At 44.4% G+C, this 25,604-nt stretch overlaps 1 protein-coding gene across 8 annotated transcripts in view; it reads right to left on the minus strand.

The window, feature by feature from the left end:
• The window catches only part of CEP78 (centrosomal protein 78), a 64,568-nt gene that overhangs the window by 37,846 nt on the left and 1,118 nt on the right, over positions 1–25,604 (minus strand). For 3 of the 8 annotated variants that reach the window (XM_075410768.1, XM_075410769.1, XM_075410767.1), the window contains exons 2-4: positions 22,417–22,554; positions 19,702–19,802; positions 17,300–17,417 (exon numbers count right to left, since the gene is read on the minus strand). The exons of 1 other annotated variant lie outside the window; for it this stretch is intronic. In XM_075410768.1, coding sequence (XP_075266883.1) covers positions 17,300–17,417; positions 19,702–19,760 — 177 coding nt within the window. In that variant the 5' untranslated portion in view covers positions 19,761–19,802; positions 22,417–22,554. Of the gene's footprint in view, positions 1–17,299; positions 17,418–19,701; positions 19,803–21,623; positions 21,680–22,416; positions 22,555–25,604 lie in introns of those variants that run through there. 4 more of the 8 variants (XM_075410771.1, XM_075410773.1, XM_075410770.1 and 1 more) reach the window with 3 other exon arrangements.

A 25,604-nucleotide genomic window follows, 5' to 3' on the forward strand; every position in this document is an offset into this window, starting at 1 on the left:
TTTAAGTACCAAAAGGCTGCTTTAAAGTCTCCCTGCAGCCTTCTCTTCTCTCGGCTGAACCACCCCAACTCTCTCAGCTTTCTTCATAGGAGAGGTTCTCCATCCCTCTGATCATCTTTGTGCCTCTCCTCTGGACCTCCAATAGGTCCATGTCTTTCCTGTGCTGAGGGCTCCAGAGCTGGACGCAGGACTCCAGGTAGGGTCTCACCAGAGCGGAGTAGAGGGGCAGGATCACCTCCCTCAACCTGCTGGCCACACAGCTTTTGATGCAGCCCAGGACACAGTTGGCCATCTGGGCTGCGAGTGCACATTGCCGGCTCATGTCCAATTTTTCATTCACCAGTACCCCCAAGTCCTTCTCCACAGGGCTGCTCTCAATCCATTCATCCCCCAGCCTGGATTGATACTGGGAGTTGTCCCAACCTATGTGCAGGTCTTTGCACTTGGCCTTGTTGAACCTCATGAGGCTCACACAGGGCCACTTCTTGAGCTTGTCCAGGTCCCTCTGGATGGCATCCCATCCTTCTGGAGTGTCGACCACACCACTCATTTTGATGTCATCTGCAAACCTGCTGACAGCGCATTCGATCCCACTGTCTATGTCATTGATGACAATATTAAATAGTACTAGTCCCAGTACAGACTCCTGAGGGACACCACTTGTAACTTGTTAAAGAAAAAACTAGTCAAAATCTAAGAAGAGTTGCTGTTTTGTGTTCTGGTATACTACTCATACATATATGTATGGCATTATTGGCTAACTTCACTGAAGCCGTAGGCCACACATCGTGAATCTGCCACCTGAATACCGCAAATTTTCACCTTGCTGAGCTCAATGAAGGAGGGCCCCAAAGACTCAGTTACAGCTAGAAGATAAGGAAATTATGTCACCCACTGACAGGAGCAGGGCCCCTTTGAAGATAAGGGAAGGATCTTCAGCCTGCCCAGAGACAATGAATGGCCCCAATGAGGGACAGAAGACATCAAACCCAAATAACACCATTGGATCAGCTGCCGCTTGGACACCACTTGGAGAAATCGTGCAGGGCGGGCACTGAAAATTGTAAGGGCATAATTGCCTGGGGATTTCTTTGTTCAGGGTTCATCTCCAGAGGCACCCAGCTCAAGCTGTTTTGCACTGCTGTACCACTTTATAAACTCATCTGGTGTACATCATGTCAGAAACTGCTTCGGGAGACCTAGGCTCGAGCCTGAGGGATGAAGAAGCACCCAAGAGTGAGTGCGTGAGTGGAGTCGAAAAGGGGCACCCGTAGGCTCACCAGAGTCGCCCACTGTGAAGGGACTCTGGTCCTAGCAGTTAAAGTCTTTGGTGGTGTGTGTGCAACTCCTTGAATGGTGTGTGTAAATGCTCAGGCAGCTGCTTCTCCCTTAACATCACCAACCTCCATCTGTACTTTGTGCCGTTGACCACTACCCTCCGGATGCAACTATCCAATCAATTCCTCATCCACCAAAGAGTCCACCCATCAAATCTGTATGTCCCCAATTTAGCGAGAAGAATGCTGTTGTGGACCACATCAAAGGCCTTACACAAGTCCAGACAGACAAGATCTGTAGCTCTTCCCTTGTCCACCGATGCAGTCACTCCATCACAGAAGGCCACTAGGTTGGTCACGTGAGACTTGCCCTTGGTGAAGCCATGCTGGCTGTCTCGAATCACCTCCCTGTCCTCCATGTGCCTTAGCAGAGCTTCTAGGAGGATTTGTTCCATGATCTTCCCAGGCACAGAGGTGAGGCTGACAGGTCGGTAGTTCCCAGGGTCCTCCTTTCTACCCTTTCTGAAAATGGGTGCAATGTTTCCCTTTTCCCAGTCACCAGGGACTTTGCCTGACTGCCATGACTTTCCAAATATGATGAAGTCTGGCTTGGCAACTACATCAGCCCTCGGGACTCTGGGATGCATCTCATCAGGTCCCATAGAATTACGTATGTTCAGGTTCCTCTGGTGGACACAAAGCTGGTCCTCTCACAGTGGGAGGGACTTTTCTCCTCCAGTTCCCGCCTTGTGGTCCATCCACTTTTTGCCCAGTGAAGACTGGGGCCAAAAAAGTTGTTGAGTACCTCAGCCTTCTCCTCATCCATTGTTACCAATTTCCCAGTCACGTTCATTGGGTGGGTACGCTTTCCTTTTCTGGCTGACAGTTACAGAAGCCTTTCATCTTATTCTTCGCATCCCTGGCCAAGTTCAGCTCCAGCCACACCTTGGCCTTCCTGATGCCATCCCTACACAACTGAGCAGCGTCCCTATACTCTTCCCAGGATACCTGTCCTTGCTTCCACTGCCTGTGCATTTCCTTATTGCCCCTTCGTTTCACGAGCAGGTCTTGACTCATACATGCCAGTCTTTTGCCTTCCTTTCCTCATTTCTTACACCTGGGGATCGAGAGCTCTTGAGCTCTATAGAAAGCATCCTTAAAGATCCGCCAGCTCTGTTCTGGTCCCTTGTCCCTGAGGGCAGTTTCCCAGGGGGTCCCATTGACTAACTGCTTGAAGAGCTGGAAGTTTGCTTTCCTACAATTCAGAGTCCTGACTTTACTCTTCACCTGACCCATATCCCTCAGGACTCCAAATTCTGCCAGTGTGTGATCACTGCAGCCCAGGCTGCCGCCAGTCTTGACGTCACCAATTAGCTCACTTGAATTGGTGATCAACAGATCCAGTAATGCCTCCCCTCTGCTAGGGCTGTCTATTACCTGGCTTAAGAAGTTATCTTCAATGCACTCCAGGAGTCTCCTGGATTGCCTACAGCTCACCATGCTACTTTTCCCGCAGGTGTTGGGGTGGTTGAAGAGCCCCAGCAGAACAAGAGTCTGTGAGCACAATGCCTCCTATAAGTGGAGTAAGAAGGCTTTGTCAGTAGGCTCCCTTTGATCGGGCAGCCTGTAGTAGACACCAGCCACAAGGTTCCCCTTGTTGCCCCCATCTCCGATTTCTACCCATAAGCTTTCAACCTGCTCATGGCTATTCTTCAGAGACAGCTCTTCACACTCTATTTCTTGATGGAGAGCGCAACGCCTCCATCCTTCCTTCCTCGCCTGTCCCTTCTGAACAGCCTGTAGCCATTGACAGCCACACTCCAGTCACGGGATTTGTCCACCAAGTTTAGCAATGGCATTTAGGTCATAGATTTCTAGCAGCACAGTGGCTTCCAGCTCCCTGTTTGTTGCCCACGCTGCGTGTATAGACATGCATAGTACTTCACATGTACTCTGTGCAATCCAAATTAAAAAACTGAACGCAAAATAGCTAAGGAGGCTTCATCTGTTACAGTAAGAAAACTCATGAGAATCACTAAAGATTCTGCAATACTGCTTGAATTTTCTGAAGATGACAGTCTGATAGGAAATCGGAAGACTGGGAGTTAAGCGATTAACTGCAGTGTATATATGGTTGATGGCATTTAGAAAACACAAACAGAAACATCCCATTTTGCCCAAGCGGTAATATTTTTCAGTATTGTTGCCAAGGTCAAACACATTTTCACAACATGACATATGAATACACAGTAACATTTGCCTGACTCCAAAAAAGAAGTCTGGCAGCCAGCCAATCTTAGGCTCATTGTTCGAAAAATGTTGAAGGACAAAATCCAGCATCACAATCAGAGCTTGTGGAAGTTGGGGAGGGGGTGGAATGTAAGAGTGGAAGTATAGAAATATGAGTCCAGAGATACGGAAGTATAGGAGTAGGAGTACAGAATATACCTTCCTAGTTCTGAGCTCGTATTTGTTTGACGGTACTTAAGAATTGCCTGTACAAATATTTTTGACCAACTAGTAATTTCTTTCCCTGGATTTCACTGCCAATAATGTCTCAGTCTGGAAGTAGATTGTTCTTTTCTCACAGATTTTTCCACTGTTCTTTCTCCTGAACATCGTTTCATGCCCTTTTCTCCTGCCTGCAGCTCCAGTGGCCTATTTCGATTTTCTCTTGAGAAGTCATAAATAAATCACTGTACTGGCAGAGAAAAGAATCGAATAGGAATGGTGTTTCTGTGTGTTCTCCAACATGCGTTAGCTGCCAAATATAAATTCACTATATGCAAATATACACTTCAGTGTCTTTTATGTTACTTTACTAATAGATCACTTTGTTTACATTACTGAGTGCCAACTGGTAGTCTGCAAATTCAGATCCCCCACCCACAAGGCACACTGTAGATACAATCCATTCTGACACTGTTTCTGATGCAGTTTGAAAGTACAATGACATAGTGATGCAGGAATTTTTTGCCATTATTTTAATTTGTTAGCTGTTGCATATATATAATGCCTGCTGATTTTACATTATCACCGTTAAAGTCCAATACAGACAGAAGTTTTACTGTGGCATGTGGACTAATGCACTATTGCTCTATGTGGTGGGTTGACCCTGGCGGGCTGCTAGACACCCACCCAGCTGCTTTTTCACTCCTTCTCCTCAACAGGACAAGGGAAAACAAAGTAAGATGGAAAAGCTCATAGAGCAGGATAAAGACAGGGTGATCGCTTACCGATTACCATCATGGGCAAAACAGACTCAACTTGGGGAAGATTAGTTTGCTGACAATTCGAGTATGATGGTGACAATCAAGGAGACTTACCTACCCACTGCCTTTTCTTTCCAAGTTCAGCTTCACTCATGCACTCCCAACTCCTCTACCTCCTCCCCCCAAGACGTGCAAAGGGGATGAGGAACAGGGGTTGTGGTCAGTCCATAACTGCCCCCCTCTGCCACTCGCCCTTCCTCATGCTGTTACCCTGCGCCAGCGTGGGGTTCCTCCATGGGTTGCATTCCTTCACAAACTGCTCCAGCATGGGTCCCCCACAGGCTACAGGTCCTGCCAGGAGCCTGCTCCTGTGTGGGCTCTCCACAGGCTGCAGCTTCCCTCAGGGCGCGTCCTTCTGCTACAGCATGGGGGTCCTCCATGGGTTGCAGGGTATCTGCTCCACTGTGGTCATCCATGGGCTGCAAGGCAACAGCCTGCCTCACCATGATCTTCTCCACAGGGTGCAGGGGAACCTCTGCTCTGATGAGGTCAGTGGAGCACCTCCTCCCATCCTTCTCCACTGACTCTGGTGTCTCTCACACATTTTTCCTCACTCCTCTCTGCTATGCAGTGTTTTTTATCCTTTTGTTTTACAAGGAGAGGTGGTCGAGTTGCTCTGTATGTGAGGGAGCAACTGGAATGCATTGAGCTTTGCCTGGGGGCAGATGAGTGAGTTGAGAGATTATGGGTTAGAATTAAGGGACAGGCTCCTAAGGGTGATGTTAAGGTGGGTGTGTACTACAGGCCACCTGACCAGGAGGAGGAGGTTGATGAGGCCTTCTACAGGCAGCTGCCAGCAGCCTCACAGTCACAGGCCCTGGTTCTCATGGGGGACTTCAACCACCCTGACATCAGCTGGGAAGACCATACAGCTAGGCAGGCACAATCCAGGAGGTTCCTGCAGAGCATCGATGATAACCTTCTGATGCAAGTGGTGGAGGAACCAACAAGGAAAGGCGCACTGCTGGACCTTGTATTAACAAACAAGGAGGGACTGGTTGAGGATGTGAAGGTTGGAGGCAGACTTGGCTGCAGCGACCATGAAATGGTGGAGTTCAGGAGCCTGCATGGAGGAAGCAGGGCAATAAACAGGATCAAAACCTTGGACTTCAGGAGAGCTAACTTTGGCCTCTTCAAGGAGCTACTTGGAGGAATCCCGTGGGCCAGGGCTCTTGAAGGCAGGGGGGTCCAAGAGTGCTGGTCGCTGTTTAAACATCACTTCCTCCATGCTCAGGATCAGTGCATCCACCTGAGAAAGAAATCTAGAAAGTGAGGCAGGAGACCTGCATGGATGAACAAGGAGCTTCTAGTGGAGCTCAGGTGGAAGAGAATGGTCTATCGAATGTGGAAAGAGGAACAGACCACTTGGGAAGAGTACAGGAACATTGTCAGAGGATCCAGAGAAGCAACAAGGAAGGCCAAGGCTCACCTGGTACTGAATCTGGCAAGGGATGTCAGAAACAACAAGAAAGGCTTCTTCAACTACATCAGCAGAAAATGGAAGACTAGGGACAATGTGGGGCCACTGCTGAATGAGGCGGGTGTCCTGGTGACGGAGGATGCAGAGAAGGCAGAGCTACTGAATGCCTTCTTTGCTTCAGTCTTCAGTGTCAAGGCAGGCCCTCAGGAATCCAAGGCTTTGGAGGCAAGAGAGGAAGCCTACAGAGACGATGACTTTCCCTTGGTCGAAGAGGACTGCTTGAGGGATCACTTAAGCAATCTGGATGCCCACAAATCCACGGGCCCCGACGGAATGCACCCACGAGTGCTGAGGGAGCTGGCGGATGTCATTGCTGAGCCACTCTCCATCATCTTTGAGAGGTCCTGGAGGACAGGAGAGGTGCCGGCGAACTGGAGAAAAGCCAATGTCACTCCAATCTTCAAAAAGGGCAAGAAGGAGGACCCAGGGAACTACAGGCCGGTCAGCCTGCCCTCCATCCCGGGAAAGGTGATGGAGCAGCTCATTCTAGAGGTCATCATCAAGCAAGTGGAGGAAAAGAAGGTTATCAGGAGTAGTCAACAGGGATTCACCAAGGGGAAATCATGCCTGACCAATCTGATAGCTTTCTACAATGGTGTGATTGGCTGGGTAGATGTGGGGAGAGCAGTGGATGTTGTCTACCTCGACTTCAGCAAGGCTTTCGACACTGTCTCCCATAACATCCTCCTAAGGAACATCAGGAAGTGTGGGCTGGATGAGTGGTCAGTGAGGTGGATAGAGAACTGGCTGAATGGCAGAACTCAGAGGGTTGTCATCAGCAGCACCGAGTCTAGTTGGAGGCCTGTAACTAGTGGTGTCCCCCGGATGTCAGTACTGGGCCCAGTCTTGTTCAATTTCTTCATCAATGACCTGGATGAAGAGTTAGAGTGTACCCTCAGCAAGTTTGCTGATGACACGAAACTGGGAGGTGTGGTAGATACACCAGAAGGCAGTGCTGCCATTCAGCATGACCTGGACAGGCTGGAAAGCTGGGCAGAGAGGAACCTGATGAGGTTCAACAAGAGCAAGTGCAGGGTCCTGCACCTGGGGAGGAACAACCCCATGCATCAGTACAGGCTTGGGGTGGACCTGCTGGAGAGCAGCTCTGCGGAGAGGGACCTGGGTGTCCTGGTGGATTACAAGTTAACCACGAGCCAGCGTGTGCCCTGGCTGCCAAGAAGGCCAGTGGGATCCTGGGGTGCATTAAGAGGAGTGTGGCCAGCAGGTCAAGGGAGGTTCTCCTTCCCCTCTACTCTGCAATAGTGAGGCCCCATCTGGAGTATTGTGTCCAGTTCTGGGCTCCCCAGTTCAAGAAAGATGAGGAGCTACTGGAGAGAGTCCAGCGGAGAGCTACCAGGATCATGAGGGGACTGGAGCATCTGTCCTATGAGGAAAGGCTGAGGGAGCTGGGCTTGTTCAGCCTGAAGAAGAGAAGGCTGAGAGGGGACCTTATAAATGCTTACAAATATCTGAAGGGTGGGTGTCAGGAGGATGGGGCCAAGTTCTTTTCAGTAGTGCCCAGCGACAGGACAAGGGGCAAAGGGCACAAACTGAACCATAGGAAGTTCCATCTGAACATTTCGGCGAAGCTACTGAAGATGAAGGGTTCTGGAGCAGAGGCTCGCGTCGAGGGACCCTTTCTCCGGTGGCAAAACCGCAGCGGCGAGGCGGCAAAAAGCGCCGAGAGAGAGAGAGAGTGGAGACCCCAGCCCCCCCCCTCAGCGGGAAAGCAGGAAGTGCCAACGAGCGGCAGCTCTGACTCAGCGGGGGCGGAGTCGAGTGTGACAGCGGCCAAACCCCCTCACGGATAAGAGCAGCCCCCAGGGAGCGCGGGCGAACAGAGCCGGCAAACAGAGCCGGCGCAGCAGCCGGGGAGCGGCGCGGCAGTTTGCGCGGGCAGGGCGAGCGGGGAAGGCGACTGGCAGGGTGCAGCCCCCCCTCCTAGCAACTCAAGTAGTGGGCATCGCTCTTCCAGGAGATATTCTAGCCATGGCTACCACCCGTGGTAAAGCTGTTGCTCGAAGGAGTGTGGGGACCCAGACGGAGGCCCCACGCAAGAACGCGGGTGTCCAGGTCTCTGGCTGCAGGGAGTGCCTGAGCCTGGCGCTCGTACCGGAGGACGGCAGAGACAACGGCTGCGTTCGGTGCGAGCAGGTGAATGACCTGCTCAGCCTGGTGGCAGAGCTGAAGGAGGAAGTGGAGAGGCTGAGGAGCATCCAGGAGTGTGAGCGGGAGATCGACTGGTGGGGCAGCACCCTGCCCTCCCTGAGGCAGAGGCAGCAGGAGGCGGCTCCACAGAAAGCAGAGAACCCCCAACCCTCTTGCCACCGAGCAGAAAGAGGGGGCCTAAGAGATGGGGGGGACTGGAAACGGGTCCCTGCTCGGGGGGGCAAGCGAATCCCCTCCTGGCCTCCCTCACCTGCCCAGTTGCCCTTAAGCAACAGATACGGGGCTCTGGAATGTGAGGGACTGGCCACAGAGGATGTGGGTGAAGGTGAGGCTCCATCCAGGGGGTTGCCTAGAACGAGTCAGACAGCCCCAAGAATTACAACTGCCTCAACTAAGAAAAAAAGGAGGGTCATTGTCATAGGTGATTCCTTTCTGAGGGGAACAGAGGGCCCGATCTGCCGACCGGACCCATCCCACCGGGAAGTCTGCTGCCTCCCTGGGGCCCGGGTTAGGGATGTTGCGAAGAAACTCCCTGGTCTGGTGCGGCCTTCTGATTACTACCCCCTCTTGGTAATGCAGGTTGGCGGGGACGAGGTAGCAGAAAGAAGTCCCAAGGCCATCAAAAGGGACTTCAGGGCACTGGGGTGATTGGTTGAGGGATCAGGGGCGCAGGTGGTGTTTTCCTCCATCCCATCAGTGGCAGGGAACAGCACTGAAAGGGGCAGGAAAACTCACCTGGTTAACAGATGGCTCAGAGACTGGTGCCATCGGTCAAATTTTGGCTTCTTTGATCATGGGGAGGTGTACACAGCACCGGGCCTGCTGGCAACAAGTGGAACTCAGCTATCACAAAGGGGAAAAAGAATTCTTGGCCACGAGCTGGCGGGGCTCATTGAGAGGGCTTTAAACTAGGTTTGAAGGGGGAAGGGGGCATCGCCCAGCTCACTAGGGATGAGCCTAGGCTTGGAGTGCCAAGGCCAGGGGTGAGATCGACAGCCCAGCTCAAGTGTGTTTACACCAATGCACGTAGCATGGGCAATAAACAGGAGGAGCTGGAAGCCATTATACAGCAGGACGGCTACGACTTGGTCGCCATCACAGAAACATGGTGGGACAACTCGCATGACTGGCATGCTGTCATGGATGGCTACAGACTCTTTAGGAAAGACAGACCAACAAGGAGAGGTGGGGGAGTTGCTCTATATGTGAGGGAGCAACTGGAATACGTTGACCTTGGCCCGGGGGCAAATGAGGAATGAGTTGAGAGCTTGTGGGTTAGAATTAAGGGACAGGTTCATAAGGGTGACATTACGGTGGGTGTGTACTACAGGCCACCTGACCAGGAGGAGGAGGTTGATGAGGCCTTCTACAGGTAGCTGCAAGCAGCCTCACAGTCACAGGCCCTGGTTCTCATGGGGGACTTCAACCACCCTGACATCAGCTGGGAAGACCATACAGCTAGGCAGGCGCAATCCAGGAGGTTCCTACAGAGCATCGATGATAACTTTCTGATGCAAGTGGTGGAGGAACCAACAAGGAAAGGCGCGCTGCTGGACCTCGTGTTAACAAACAAGGAGGGACTGGTGGAGGATGTGAAGGTTGGAGGTAGACTCGGCTGCAGTGACCATGAAATGGTCGAGTTCAGGATCCTGCGTGGAGGAAGCAGGGCGATAAGCAGGATCAAAACCCTGGACCTCAGGTGGGCTGACTTTGCCCTCTTCAAGGAGCTACTGGGAGGAATCCCGTGGGCCAGGGCTCTCGAAGGCAGGGGGGTCCATGAGTGCTGGTCGCTCTTTAAACAACACTTCTTCCATGCACAGGAGCAATGCATCCCCCTGAGAAAGAAATTTAGCAAAGGAGGCAGGAGACCTGCATGGTTAAACAAGGAGCTTCTAGCAGAGATCAGGCAGAAGAGAAAGGTCCATGGAATGTGGAAAGAGGGACAGGCCACTTGGGAAGAGTACAGAAACGTAGTGAGAGCATGCACGGATGCGATGAGGAAGGCCAAGGCTCACCTGGAACTGAAGCTGGCAAGGGATGTCAAAAACAACAAGAAGGGCTTCTTCAACTACATCAGCAGCAAAAGGAAGGCTAGTGACAATGTGGGGCCGCTGCTGAATGAGGCGGGTGTCCTCGTGACGGAGGATGCGGAGAAGGCAGAGCTACTGAATGCCTTCTTTGCTTCAGTCTTCAGTGCTAAGACTGGCCCTCAGGAATCCCAGGCCCCGGAGGTAAGAGAAGAAGCCTACAAAGAGGACGACTTTCCCTTGGTCGAGGAGGACTGTGTGAGGGATCGCTTAAGTGATCTGGATGTCCACAAATCCATGGGCCCCGACGGAATGCACCCACGAGTGCTGAGGGAGCTGGCGGATGTCATTGCTGAGCCACTCTCCATCATCTTTGAGAGGTCCTGGAGGACAGGAGAGGTGCCCGAGGACTGGAGAAAGGCCAATGTCACTCCAATCTTCAAAAAGGGCAAGAAGGAGGACCCAGGGAACTACAGGCCGGTCAGCCTCACCTCCATCCCGGGAAAGGTGATGGAGCAGCTTATCCTGGAGGCCATCATGAAGCAAGTGGAAGAAAAGAAGGTTATCAGGAGTAGTCAGCATGGATTCACCAAGGGGAAATCATGCCTGACCAATCTGATAGCTTTCTACGATGACATGACTGGCTGGGTAGACGAAGGGATAGCCGTGGATGTTATCTACCTTGACTTCAGCAAGGCTTTTGACACAGTCTCCCATGATATCCTCCTAGGGAAGCTGAGGAAGTGTGGGCTGGATGAGTGGTCGGTGAAGTGGATAGAGAACTGGCTGAATGGCAGAACTCAGAGGGTTGTCATCAGCGGCGCTGAGTCTAGTTGGAGGCTGGTGACAAGTGGTATCCCTCAGGGGTCAGTACTGGGCCCAGTCTTGTTTAATTTCTTCATCAACGACCTGGATGAAGAGTTAGAGTGTACCCTCAGCAAGTTTGCTGATGACACGAAACTGGGAGGTGTGGTAGATACACCAGAAGGCAGTGCTGCCATTCAGCGTGACCTGGACAGCCTGGAAAGTTGGGCAGAGAGGACCCTGATGAGGTTCAACAAGAGCAAGTGCAGGGTCCTGCACCTGGGGAGGAACAACCCCATGCATCAGTACAGGCTTGGGGTGGACCTGCTGGAGAGCAGCTCTGCGGAGAGGGACCTGGGTGTCCTGGTGGATTACAAGTTAACCACGAGCCAGCAGTGTGCCCTGGCTGCCAAGAAGGCCAGTGGGATCCTGGGGTGCATTAAGAGGAGTGTGGCCAGCAGGTCAAGGGAGGTTCTCCTTCCCCTCTACTCTGCAATAGTGAGGCCCCATCTGGAGTATTGTGTCCAGTTCTGGGCTCCCCACTTCAAGAAAGATGAAGAGCTACTGGAGAGAGTCCAGCGGAGGGCTACAAGGATGGTGAGGGGACTGGAGCATCTCCCCTACGAGGAGAGGTTGAGGGAACTGGGCTTGTTCAGCCTGAAGAAGAGAAGGCTGAGAGGGGACCTTATAAATGCCTACAAATATCTGAAGGGTGGGTGTCAGGAGGATGGGGCCAAGCTCTTTTCAGTGGTGCCCAGCGACAGGACAAGGGGCAATGGGCACAAACTGAGGCACAGGAAGTTCCGTCTGAACATGAGGAAGAACTTCTTCCCTCTGAGGGTGACGGAGCACTGGAACAGGCTGCCCAGGGAGGTGGTGGAGTCTCCTTCTCTGGAGATATTCAAGACCCGCCTGGACAAGATCCTGTGCAGCCTACTGTAGGTGACCCTGCTTCGGCAGGGGGGTTGGACTAGATGACCCACAGAGGTCCCTTCCAACCCCTACTATTCTGTGATTCTGTGATTCTGTGAACATGAGGAAGAACTTCTTCCCTCTGAGGGTGACAGAGCACTGGAACAGGCTGCCCAGGGAGGTTGTGGAGTCTCCATCTCTGGAGATATTCAAGACCCACCTGGACAAGGTCCTGTGCAGCCTGCTGTAGGTGACCCTGCTTCGGCAGAGGGGTTGGACTAGATGACCCACAGAGGTCCCTTCCAACCCCAAACATTCTGTGATTCCTAAACTGGCTTTCCCCAAGGCACTGCCATCAAAGGGGCCACCCCCCACAGCCCCCGCTGACAGTGCCCGGCCCAGCATCCCGCGCACCACAGCCACTGCCACAGGAAACAGTGTGTTGCACAGAAGGGAGAATTTGTATGTACGATTATTTGGATAACGTAGGGCACACACGCTTCTCAATCCTGAAAGGCTTTTAGAGTTTCTGAAAACTAAGCATATATTCGAAAATATATTTCTTTTACTGGCCATATATTTTTAAAGATAACTGTTATTACCTGAATAACAGAGGCAAATGGATACCTGCTGGAACAGTGTTCCCAGACACAATATGCAGCAATTGGTAATGATAATGTAATTCTCTCTGAAAAGAATGGTCTAATTGAGAAAGCAGCTACTGCCCACTGTATTCCTAGTCAGGTCAGAAGAGCAAAGCAAACTTAGAAATAGAATGATGAAGAATATACAAAGTAAATAGCAGTAACAGTCTGGTTTTTTAATATAAAATGTTCTTGACAACAAGGTACGCACAGTTGCCATAACAGTTAGTTATAAGAGATTGTACTGCTAATGACTCAGTGCATACCCCAAAGAGTACAAGATGAGGAGAATATCCTGCACCAAGCTCTAAACAGAAGTTAGATGTTTCTCAAGTGATGGATGCATTTAAAAAAAAAAAAGACAAAGCAAAGCTGGGAAGTTGCATGTAGAGACAGCATACAATCCTGAGAAAACTGGGAAAGAGTAGTAAGGCAGAAACAGATCAAAGCACCTGAGAAGTGGTTCAAGTGAGATGGCTCTTGTCCCGAATAGGTAGCAAGCTTGGCCTCTCCCGCTGTCACAGTAGGACTTCCTTGTGAAGACTACCCGTCACGCATCTGATCCAAGATCAAGTGCTCTAATCTGACATGTTTCAAAAACTGTTGAGGAAACCCAAGAAAAGACATGCCTATTTGGAGCTCTATTTGCTCAGTACAATAATAGTGGGCCATCATATTTCGGTCTTTCTTTACTGTTAGATAACAGATCATCACTCCTAGATTTTCTTTCTAACCTTAGGTTTTAGTAATCAAGTTACTTGAGAGACTAGCATTTAATTTTGTGGAGTATCAACACCTTTAACAAGCAGCATGATGCTTACTTATCAGGCAGATGATAGTAACTGTTCAATGTTTTTATGCTAAGGTCTAGTAATGACAGATATTCTTTTTTTGACTCAAATTGATCAAAGTTATTATTCACTCTGATGCTGCTACTGCGATTTACTATAAAACAGAATGCCTTCCTGTACTATCAAAAAAAGAATGCAAGTGCTCTTGAAATGAGTGCATCCACTGTGTTCACACATTTTCCTGAACAGCGGAAAACTGCAGAATTGGGGATTTAGCCAATATTTGTCCAGTATTGGACACCTAATTCTATTGATCCAAATAACTAACATTCAACTGAGAAAATATGTTAGAAGAAAAGAAACACAAATTAAAAATTATGAGAAATGGATCCAAAATAAGATTCCAGGCAGCGACTTGGAGCAGAGCCCCGATGAATCCCCATATCCCCTACACAGCAAATAGGCAGCCCATGATCAAACTCATTTAGGCTGGAACCTCAAAGGAAGCTCCTGGCCATTCAAGCAGCCAGATACTGGGAATCTGCTTCCAGCAGCGAAGGCAAAAATTACTTCCTATGAATTGGAGCTCCGTGTATTTATGAAAGGGGTTACACTGAATTCGCAACAGCAACAGGAGGCTACACTGTGATCCAGTGAGTCATGATCTTGGGAAATACCGCAGATCTATAACATGTGACGGATGCACTCCTCCTGTTCGAGTTAACTGAACTTTGGTCCAGGCAGATGCTCAGCAAGTACACCTAACCTAAGTTAATCCAATTGTGTCAGGATACCAGTGAGAACACAGCACCGAAACAAAACAAAAAAAATGGTTTGGCTGGAGGCTGGGCTGATAAGTAGCCAAAACTGCATGAACACAGCAGAAAATCTGACTACAAACAAACCCTTTATAACTATCTGCAGCCATCAGGGCCCGCTGAGCTCTCCCTGCACGGTGGCTAGATGTGCGGCAATCTCCCCTCAAGCAGGGACACCCCTCCACGTTACCCCTCCAGGCTGAGGGATCCCACATCCGACACCAAACAGCGATGCCTGGCAAGTGATATTATTTGCACGCATGTAACATTTAAGATATGTATAGTAAGCTTGTGTGATAATCTTTGTACCACATACTAACTTTCAGTGTAGTATTGACTGCCAATCCATCTGTACTTATTAGATGTTTTACATACCTAAATTTACTGATTAGTAAGTTAATTACTGATTACTCAATAAACTAACTACTAGATCAGATCTGAGTGATCTCTGACCCTTCTCCTGTGACACATCACTAGCTCTGTTTCTTTACACTCAGAATTATCCTAAGAAAGGTATTTTCGGATGAAGCTTGACTGTCTGCTTTTTGAAGTATCAAAGTGTCATTTTCTATATGTAGACTCTTTTTTTTCACAGTACAGCTGGCTTTAAGACCAGCAGTCAGGTGTTTCAATTGTCCATTACCTAGACGTGAGATGAACTTTTAGGAAGACAAGACAAGGCCTCTACCTTCACCTTGTAGCTTTGCAGCCTGTACTTCTATAGCAAAACACTTAAAGATCATTTCACTTTATTCATGTATGTATATCTGTTTGACGCAAGTGGAGCCTAGAGCTAAGTGCTTTGCAATTTTCACATCATACCTGATACTTCTTATTTTTGTGAAGAGAGATATAAAAAATTAAGGAAGATTAAAAACAGCAGCTTGTTGCTATATCATATACAATAAAATACATTTTTTAATATTGACTCCTTACACCTATTTACATTTTAGTATTTAAAAACAAGTTTGTACTGCTATTTTTTATTCGTAGTTAAGGAGCAGATAATCAAGATTTCTAAACAGGTATTGATTAGACTTTGCTCTCAGTGAGAGAAAAAACACATTCACTTTATGGCCTGCATTAATGTAGTTTATCAATTAAAGGCTGCAATTTTTTGGGTAGAGAACATGTTATGAACATTTCTTAAACTCTGAAATATTAAACTGTTCATGCTAACACAGATAACAGGATACTAATAAAATAATGTTTTTATTGCAAAGGTAAACCGTGATTTAAAATATTGTCTCACAGAACAAAACCTCTACAAGTCTCTGTGAGACTTTAATCAGAAGGTAATTCAGCACACTTCAATATCTTTGTAATTTGCTGTACTTCACATCTAAGGATCACAATGACTAGTCAAAGTTCATTAAAATTCATCTGGTGGCATGTGGCCACAAAAGTCTGCGTGTAAAAGTAAACTCATCTCTATGATCTTTGTTGTTATTCTTGAATAACAAACTCAAATTAAGTCTCTTGAAATGTTTTTAAAAACTGGTCACTGTGGAGAATATTACATAGCATGTGTCTACTTAATACACTCCTTCAAAGGAGAGAGCTTGTTAGAGGTTATGAGTGCAGTAGGTGCTAAAAGGAAATCCAAAAATCGACAGCCAGAAGCAAAACAGATCCTAAACGCTGACCAAGAAAACTATGTCCTGAATCAAACAGGTCATATTTGCTTACTAATAAGGGAGCTGCTAACTGATAGTAACGTTTTACTAACAGTGATGCATGCAACTGCTAAATGGGCTACTCTGTGCTTATCTGCGGCATGGCTGAAGTTGTCCCCGAGTTCAGTTCTATTCCTGTCGAGGTTGTACACATGAATACGCAGAGGGCTTTGCCATGGCAGAAAGAAGAAAAAGTACCCACTGAGAGAACTTGTATTGTTTAAATACCTGTATTGGTACACAGCGCTTCGCACATGTACTTCTCTTACAACTACCATCAGTTAGGACTAGAATCCCAATGTTCTGGACACTAAATAGAAATATAGAAAAAAGAAAATATGTTCCTAAATTTTGATGGCTGTCCATCCACATATGTTAAAAAGAAGATCTGGTACTAACACATGAAAAGATGCGACATGAACACAGTGGCCAAATGGGGCAATGAAGACAAAAACGGAATGTAACAGAGCTGAAGCAAACAGTAGTAACTAGGGTCTACAGTTTGTAACACAGAATTCTAGTAACAAACAGTACTCTCAGCTCACTGCTAGAACTGGCTGTTCTCAGCATGGTCAGCTGTTTAAGTGTTGTGTCAGATGTAAGCCCCATGGAAGGACTCGATAAAGCTTTTGTGGAGACTGTGGAGCTGTTTTTTTCCATTCGTAAAGGGAAGAAAGAGAGGGACAGCAATTGTCAAGGTAAAAGAAAAAGATTAACTGGGTACTTCAGAAGCAGAAAAACGGAATGAAAACTGCAATTAAATTTTACTTTGCATGATACAGTGGACAGAAAAAATTGAGTATGATCTGAGGTTAAAAACAAATGTCTTCCTGAACCTTCGCAAGCTCTCTAATGAGACCACAAAGTGGAGCAAAAATCAACCACTTTGGTTAGCTGGTTGTTTTTTTTTTTATTAACTATCACAAATAAGCCTAAACAAGCAAGACGATTGCTTTGAAAAGAGTGCAAGAAGATGATGTATTGGGAGCCTTGCGGAAGACATTAAATGTGAGAAGCCAATGATCTTGAACAGGCCCTGTCTGTTCTATTGGAACTTGTACTTGAGAAGCCCACGTTACTAATATAATCTGTAAATTATAATATGTATTTGGAAAAGGTAAACTGTATGTGAATCAAGGAGTGGACTGTATTGATCCTGACTGGGAGACCACTGTACACTGCAACTAAGGTGGGCAGGCACTGCATGGCCAGCATGGCCTTCAGGCTGTGCTGTGCCACGTGCCTCCCTCGGTCGCGGGACAGACCCAGCCCACGTATGGTACTGGAGGAGCCTGCAGGCAACTCCTGCTCAGCACTGCGACTACACCTCCTGCGCGGCCTTGCCCTTACCTAACAGTGACGCAAGGAGTTCTCATAGGAGCATCCTTTAGAAACAGAGTTGTTTTCTTGTAAGAAAATTATAATTTACCTCAGATGACCGAAAGGGAGAGTTTGTCCCCATGGACAGGATCTGTTCTGTGCACTGTGCCATGGGAAAATCCGTCAGGGCTCCATCCGATGCTGCATGAACGCCAGGTGCCCAGCATCTGAGGGGACATGAGATGTTACTCGCTATCTATACTCCTCTTCTTAGACTGTCTTTTTGAAGCAGTTACCTTATTAAGCCATTTGTTGTTGGGCCTCTCTTACTGAGATCCAGAAAGATACCTGCACCAGCTCGCTCTCACCTCACCCCCGACCCCAGTGCAGAATAGACAGTATTTGCTGTTACAAGGCCAAAGAAATAGGGATTTGCTGAACTATTTTTTGGAAGTCAGAATAGGAAAAAAGGAAGGTAATATCATTACAAGAATTCTGAACTCCACAGAGAAACTTATGCATAAGTACCAACATATATGATATACTAGAGAATTTTACCCTTTTTTTTTTAGTGTACAACACTAGCACCTTAAGGTCACCTATGAAGAATCTAGCAGAAACTTCATAAGGATGGGTATCACAACAACACTTGAGATAACCATCAATATTTTGCAGCTATCAAAATAATGAAAGCACAGAACCCCAAATACAGCTCAGTCTGCGTGCAAAGACAGGCTAACATGGGGCAGGGGGGGTGTTCTGGAAAAATTAAGTCTTATTTAAGAAAGAACATGCTAATAAACACACAAAGTGCTTTGATCATAGTGCTGATGATGATCTCAAACTCAGAAATTATGTTCTAAAAAATCTGGCCATTATGAGATTAAAAACTTAAGATTCGGTGAAATGTATTTGTAATGTGAATGAGCATACGTATCAGACTTCTAATTCTTACTCTGCTATTTGCCATGACAATAACATACAGGACCTCAAAAAGTAGATTTGCGCATAGCCAATTTATTAGAAATTGCAGTATGTGGGAGTTCCTCAACCACATGTCTGAGAAAATAATAAATCATGCTTTTTTGAAAGCTATCTGGGAAAGTAAATTAAATTCTTCACTTATACGAATGCACCAAAATTTATTGATTTGTATGATCCACAACTTTCAGATCAACATTTAAATTATTTTCAGATAACTGATTCTAAGGACTGATGGAAATTTATTCTTATTTAAGCTGAAAAATGATTGAACCAAGTGCTACAAAAAACACTCTCAATGAGCACACTAGCATTTGTTTCCTCGAATAAGAAGAAAATCTTGCAACCTTTTAAAAAAATCTCTAATTGCATAAAATGTTTTCTACCTCTGACTCACTATTTGATTGTACAATATAATTACCTCTTCATTGTTGGGTTAGATGCAAAAAACTGACTAGTGGGTAGATCCCTCCACCTTTGTGGCATACCACAGAAGTGAACTAACACATGATAAAGGGAAGTCTCTAACTGATTTTTAATCTTCTGGTTTTTATCTTTGCAACTTCCTGTAACACTGCACCATAATTATGTTAAATGCCTAAATGAACAGTTCTTCAGAACCCCCAGTAGTATTTGAATTGTCTCAACAGGGATTTCAATTTCATTTCTTGTTGACCTGTGACAAATTTATCTGTTTGGAGCTCACTTCTGAAAGAATTTTCTATGGAGACAAGTATTTTTAGTCACGTGGCATTTTTATCTGAATTTGAGCCTACAATTATGACATATTCCTAGAAAGTGTTGACGAAATAACTAAACTTTCAGCAAAAACCACATAACTTTGAGTTTAGGTCATGGCATGTAACAATTTTAAACATTTTATATTAAAATTCTAAACACTGCCATTCTTATTCAATGACTACTGAATCTTCATTCAACCAAATGTGATTCAAAAGACAATGTCTATGCTCATCCATGTATCAAGACAGATACATAAGTAACCTTCTTCCACCATTTGTCTCTACAGCTTTTTCTAATATAATCCAACATACATGTAGAGCGCCAATCATTCATCTCTTTAAATCATTATTTGATTTGTTTTAATTTAATTACATTTAGGGTCTAACCATTAAATTGTTTGTTTAGTTAAAGTTGTTATTTTCGCAAGAGAAATGAAGTGTGACATTTTGCAAAAAGATTCAGTTGGATCTCACCGAGTGCCTGGTCTTAAGTAAAAAAAATGAAAAATAAAGAATATAAGTTCTGACATCAGGATTTTCTCTTTGAAATACATAATAAACATTTTTTCTGAATGCAGTTGATGTACTAAGCTTTGCACACTGCTTGCTTAGCACACCGGATGGCATGTTTTATTTATCAAATGAAAAAGAAAACTAAATGCCACTGATAGCATATTATAAAAGATCTGGTTTTATTTCATCTGTTTTTATATTTCATAAATAATTTGTATCGGAAACAGTGATGTTTCGGATTCGAAAAACAGAAATTAGCCTTGTTATTTCACTGTACCTTAGAACTGATAGTTTTCTCAGAATCTGATGTTTCTGGAAGAGAAGGAACAATGACATAACTTACATGCTATATTCTTTGTATCTGCAGAGAGGCAAAGTCTGTAGGAAGAGATAATATCTTTCATTAGAACAGCTGCTACGTGTAGTTGAAAAAAGGAAAGTTCTGGACTTAGATTCTGAATCTGAGTGTGCTACAGATTATACTGCTTTTTTAAAGACAGTGTAATATAGGGCTTAACATACATCAACGTATGTCAGTAGTTGCTTCAGTACCATGCTGTTCTTTATGACAGCTTAAAGACAAAAAAATACTGACACAGCAGCTTCATTACCATATGTATTAATTCATGTCTTTGCCCACCAAAGCGCTCAATTAATAAAAATTTTTACTCATGCTCAGGCCCTTTTTCCATGTTCCAGCTCATCTGAGGTCTTTAAAAATAGAACACATATTTAACTCAAGAACACCAGGAAGTGAAGTGGGAGGGTAGCCATTTATAATTACCTGAAACAGGATAATAGTGACACTGCCATATCTATGCAAAGAGATCAAGTATGATGTTTCTCATAGGCACTGAATTAATTCTTACAGTATGTTTTAAGCTTTTTCCAAGCCAACTGCAAAACTACAACACAAATGGTGTGCAATGCATGTTTGAACTAAGCCTTAAAAGGGGAACATTAAAGGCCACTGGTCTAATGCATTTAGATTTCCAGGCTCCTAAGGGATACTTTTCCCATGAAAAGTGTTTCTTGTTACATTGTGCAACAAACTACATGAGAAGCCAAATTCTGGCTTTGTGGTATATCCACAGGGCTTTTCTTTCACCAGTTTTAGCTGATTTTAGGTTAAAAATAAGCCCTAATACTTGGAAAATTTTGCCGTCACCAAAAAGCCCAGAAAAGAAAGTAAGGCTTTATATGTAGGAGAAGATGTAGATGTATTCATGTAACATTTTGTGCATTTGCTAAGCAAACAGATGTTCAAACACGGCATCTGCCTCAGTTCCCTCCCAGAGCTTTTGGAGGAATAAACTTTATCTTCTCCTGAACCGAACCAAAAGGCTTATTCTGATTGTCTTTTCATCTACAACACATGTAGAAACAACAGTATCAATGACACAAAGTCATCAGCTTCCTTCTGATACCTGTGTGCATATATGTATCTGTTGCCATTTACACCGATAGGTCCTCATTTTGAACGGCTTGTCATACGAAGTGGCATGACCACATTCCAGTGTACCCTTTACAAAGTGGGACTGCATTACAACCAAATAAAATGCATTTGACTCTCCAGCAGTAAATCACTGGTTAACTTTTCTTTATTTCAACATCATGTTTGACTTCTAGACTGGGTTTCCAACTATTCTGAAACACAACAGACTTCATAAAATCTCCTTTGACTGTAGAGACCGGCTATTCAACCGTTACTTTGGTCATACACTGACAAAACAAAAGTGGGGTGGGGGGACAGGGAGAACCAAAAAGCCTTTCCCAAATTTAAGAAATATAGCTAGTAAAACTACAATTTAAATAATGTCAGAAAGTTAAAAAGTCATGGGGAACTGTCCTACCTAGAACCCGCATGTCTGAGGCTAACAGCTAATCAGGATTCACATACAATTATGCACATTTCTGCCAATGGCTGTTTGTGCCAAAGCACAAGCTACATCTGAAAATATTTATGTAGATAAACCTTTCTAGGGAGTGCCACTCACATTGTTAAAGAGTTTCTCGGAGGAGCCCATGGTATCCCTGTAACACAATACTGGTGTCACAAGGCTTCTGAGTCTTTCCGATTTCACGCGAGTGTGCATCTAGATAAAAACATCTGGGTAAAGGATGCAAGGAGAAAAAGAGTCCCTAGTCAGCAATGTCCAGTGCAACATGCACACTCCCAGGTACACATTTAATCAGTACCTTTTAATTGCTTATCTGTATGTCTTTCTGGCTCTTCCATCTATCTGTTAAAACAGGCATCAGTACTGCATATAGAGAGAGAAACAGTGACTTGCCTGAAGAGAAACAAAGTATCTATCAGTGTTTATTCTTTAAATTTCCCTTTGCTTTCCCTGATTTTCCACCTTGCAATACCAAAAAACACACCTATGTGAATTTCTTGTTGACTGTAGCTGTGTGACACAGCTCAGCAGTGGTTTCGGAGGAACAAACTCTGGTTCATTCTGAGTCAAACCCAATGGCTCAGTCTAATTGATTCAACTTCCGTCCAAAGCATCTGTAGAGAGAACTGGCTTATAATCAGTGTTGCTCAGGCATCCACGCGCACATACATGTTGTCAGATTATTATCACAAACCAGAGATTATCATAAGATTCAGAATTTACAATTATCAACATTGCATTAATTCTTAGAATAATTCCTTACAGCAAAAAGAAATCGTAAGAAGATGTACCTTTTTTCTTTAGCATCTAGGAGTCTCTTCATGACCACATAAATGGATCAAGATTAATTGTATGCATGCAAAAACACTAAATCCTATCTTTGCACAAGGAACTTAAAAAAACATTAAATGTCAAAGTATACAAGCACATTATTCTACGAATGCAAAAAAAACTGAGAATACTAAATACCTGAAAAACAAATTAAATACTCTAGTTCTCGCCACTGTTAGTAGCACATTACCACAAACTGAAAAATCGTCCTTCTTTATTGTTAATTTTTTTTTCTTTTACCTGACTGACATTTTACCCACCAGAGCAAAATCCAGGTTTTCCAGTTATTTGCATGAAGTGGAACAGTAGGGGGAGCTCAACGCTTTTTTCCTTGTAAACCTCAAAAGATCATCACTCGTTTCTTAGCATAGGCAGCTATTCATGTCAAAAGTTGTCCCCTATAAATACAAGAGGTTTGCATATGCAATGTTATTCAAAATACAGCTAGAATTGTTCTCACTATCCAGCCTAAAATTTAAGCACTCATTCTTCTGAAAATTTCCGAGTCTCTTCATGAAAAGTTGTAGATCCATTAAACTCTTTACTTTGGAGTAAAATATTAACTTCTTGCAATCTCTTTATAAACATATAGCTACCAATATAAAAACAAAATTTTGGAGTATTTTTGTTTCGATTCTACGTAAGGTAATGCAAAGCCAAAATTCAAAATATCGCTGGGTTAGGAAGTGGGCTAACAGAAGTACAGCACCCTCACAGCCTACTTCGTTATTATACCCATACCAGGTTAATCAACGGGTTTTATTCACATATATATTTAAACCACCTTCGCACTTTATACAACTCTCTATACACGTCTAAAGCAGCATTGTGCAAGTGTCGAATAGTCTCTTTTCTCTGTCTCTTCAGACAAATGAAATCTTTTCCCTACCAATTGCCTCAAATATTATTACAGATTCACCAATCTTCCTTGAGAGAATTGAGCACTACCTAAATTCAGTGTTAAGTGCCAGAGGAATTTGACTAATATACAACAATCACTATACTGCTACCATTAGCTATGCGTCTCAGGCATGAGAATTCTTTCCATTTCTGCCTACGTTCAGGTTTACAAATCACCCCATACTGGCTTAGGCAACATACTATCTGACTGCCTTACAGATATAAACTGAGGCTACAGTTGTAACTGAAGTTATAACTGTAGTTATAACTGACGCTTACCATACAACCTACATTTTTACTTCGGTACGTAACTAAGTGCCTCAACTCCTGCAGAACTATCAAATGGAAGCCAATTATTTTCTACCTTCTAAATCAGGTTTCTCCACTATTTTACATGCATTTGCAGGAATCCTACTTTCCTCAAGTATTAAGGCTTTACATAAGACTTAAAAGGACCGTTTTTTCTTAGTACTACATGCTTTTCTAATGGATTCTCACACGAAGATAGAAAGATACCTCCATTGTTACTGTACTTCCACTTAAAGGAAGACATTGATTAGTTGTTGCCTTTCAATCCTTCTCTGCACTCACTTTAAAACAATACAGATTGGAAACAGTCTCCTGATGGACTTCTGTTATTGTTTTATAAAATTATATATAGCAATAAAAAGCATTTAATTGCCCATCCGAAAATGCAATTGACCAGGTCATAATTTTTATCCTCATGTCACTTACCACTCAGACATTTCCTTTTGTTTTTCATTAAGAAACCTGGCAGTAATGTGCAAAAGATATTGATGCTCCTATTAATACAAGATGTAACACATCTACAAAGCACAGATTTCATTACTGAAGCTTCCAAATTCTTGCAGTGAATTTGTGTTTGAATTGTATACTGAAAAGGCAATTTTAAGAAGTACTATTAGATGAAATACAGTATTTATTTTTTGTTCATATTCACTGGAAAATATCACACTGGCTCATGATTTTACATACTCTGACACTATATATGGAAGTTCTGTGGAAAGCGGTATTTGCAGTCTCCTAGCTGTGAACTATCAGTTTACATTCACACACATACTAATTTTCACACTGAATTTTCTCCATTTATATTCTTATGTTTCTACATATTCTACCTTTTAAGACCACCAGGTGAAAATACATATATAAGTGTGAGAGAACTAAAATGGATTGTCCCTTGAAATCTTTTCCTGATGGTAGACTCGATTTAGTGTTGAATGATACCTGAATCTGTAATGATAGTGTGTGGTGTCAGCTGAAATTACACCAACAGTATCCATCTATTATTTACTTTGCTAAGGAATTATTCAGGCAGAACACCACAGAAATATATTTTATTTCCGGTGTTGCTGTAGGGGTGATCACTTTATGTTTACAGTTACACAAAATGTATTCTGTGCTGTAAGTACTCAAGCCCAGCTGGAACACTTTGCCTGCACTGAAATACAACAATATTTTTGAATATTTTTCCCACACTTACTGTATACCTGTCTTTTGAGTAGGCATTGCTCAGGTATTTTAACTACAGAAATTATATAATGCAAGATGATATTTTTTCACTTTACATACTCAACTTTCGTTTAAGGTTGCGGAAAGTATTGTGGTGTGCTTTGATTTTGGATTCACTTTCCACTATAAAATAATTTCCAATGAGATAGTTATCGGCTAGTTCTTCTAGTGACATACTTTGGACTGGAAAAAAAATAACCTCAGTTGTTACACTCTTTGGACGATGGAAAGAATTCTGAGTAATACTTCCTAATGAACTACTAAAAGAATCAGCTCTATCTGAGGACCGTGTAACTCTTATCTTCCTGTCTTCCAACACATAAACAAGGTGGGAATGCTGGCCTACCAGATAATTCTAACAGAACGTTTCTGAGGATGTACAATGGAGGTTTCACACCATTACGATGTGTATGTTAAACATCTTAAAGGGAGCTCAGGATCTGATACTACTGTGTATGATGATGAAGCCCAGTGTAATTCATTGAAGATGATGGAGTTCAAATACTATGAAACTTTAATGAAATCAGAATAAAGCAGCATATAGCTAGAAGCAGACTGCAGGAGAAGAGTAGAAGTTAGAATAGGAAAAGAAAGTTTGATGCCTTAGATCAATAATCCAAACATCTAATGTCATTAACACTTACAACCCAGCAAAGAATGAGACGTCCTACCAACCGCAAATGAACTAGGCATTATAAAAAGTCTCTATAGGTTAATTACACATGATGCAATAGCCAAGAGTAACTTGCTCTGGAGTTGCACAAGAATAGAAACCTCATAAAGAATAAAAGCTGCCTTGTATAAAATAATGATAATTCAAGAAGCTGAAAGAAAAAGGTGTTGAATGTGAAAAACATAAGAAATAAGCATAGAAGATATCTTGACAAAACCAGCAGTATTCTGACGCTGCCAATATAGGTATTTATAATTTCAGTCAAAGACTTGAAGGAATAGTATCCCACAGAGTATATGCAAGGAGCAACATTTTATCATAGACTTCATGAAACTTTCGGAGGAC

Source organism: Opisthocomus hoazin, chromosome Z (genome assembly GCF_030867145.1).
Source record: "Opisthocomus hoazin isolate bOpiHoa1 chromosome Z, bOpiHoa1.hap1, whole genome shotgun sequence".
Taxonomy (NCBI): Eukaryota; Metazoa; Chordata; class Aves; order Opisthocomiformes; family Opisthocomidae; genus Opisthocomus; species Opisthocomus hoazin.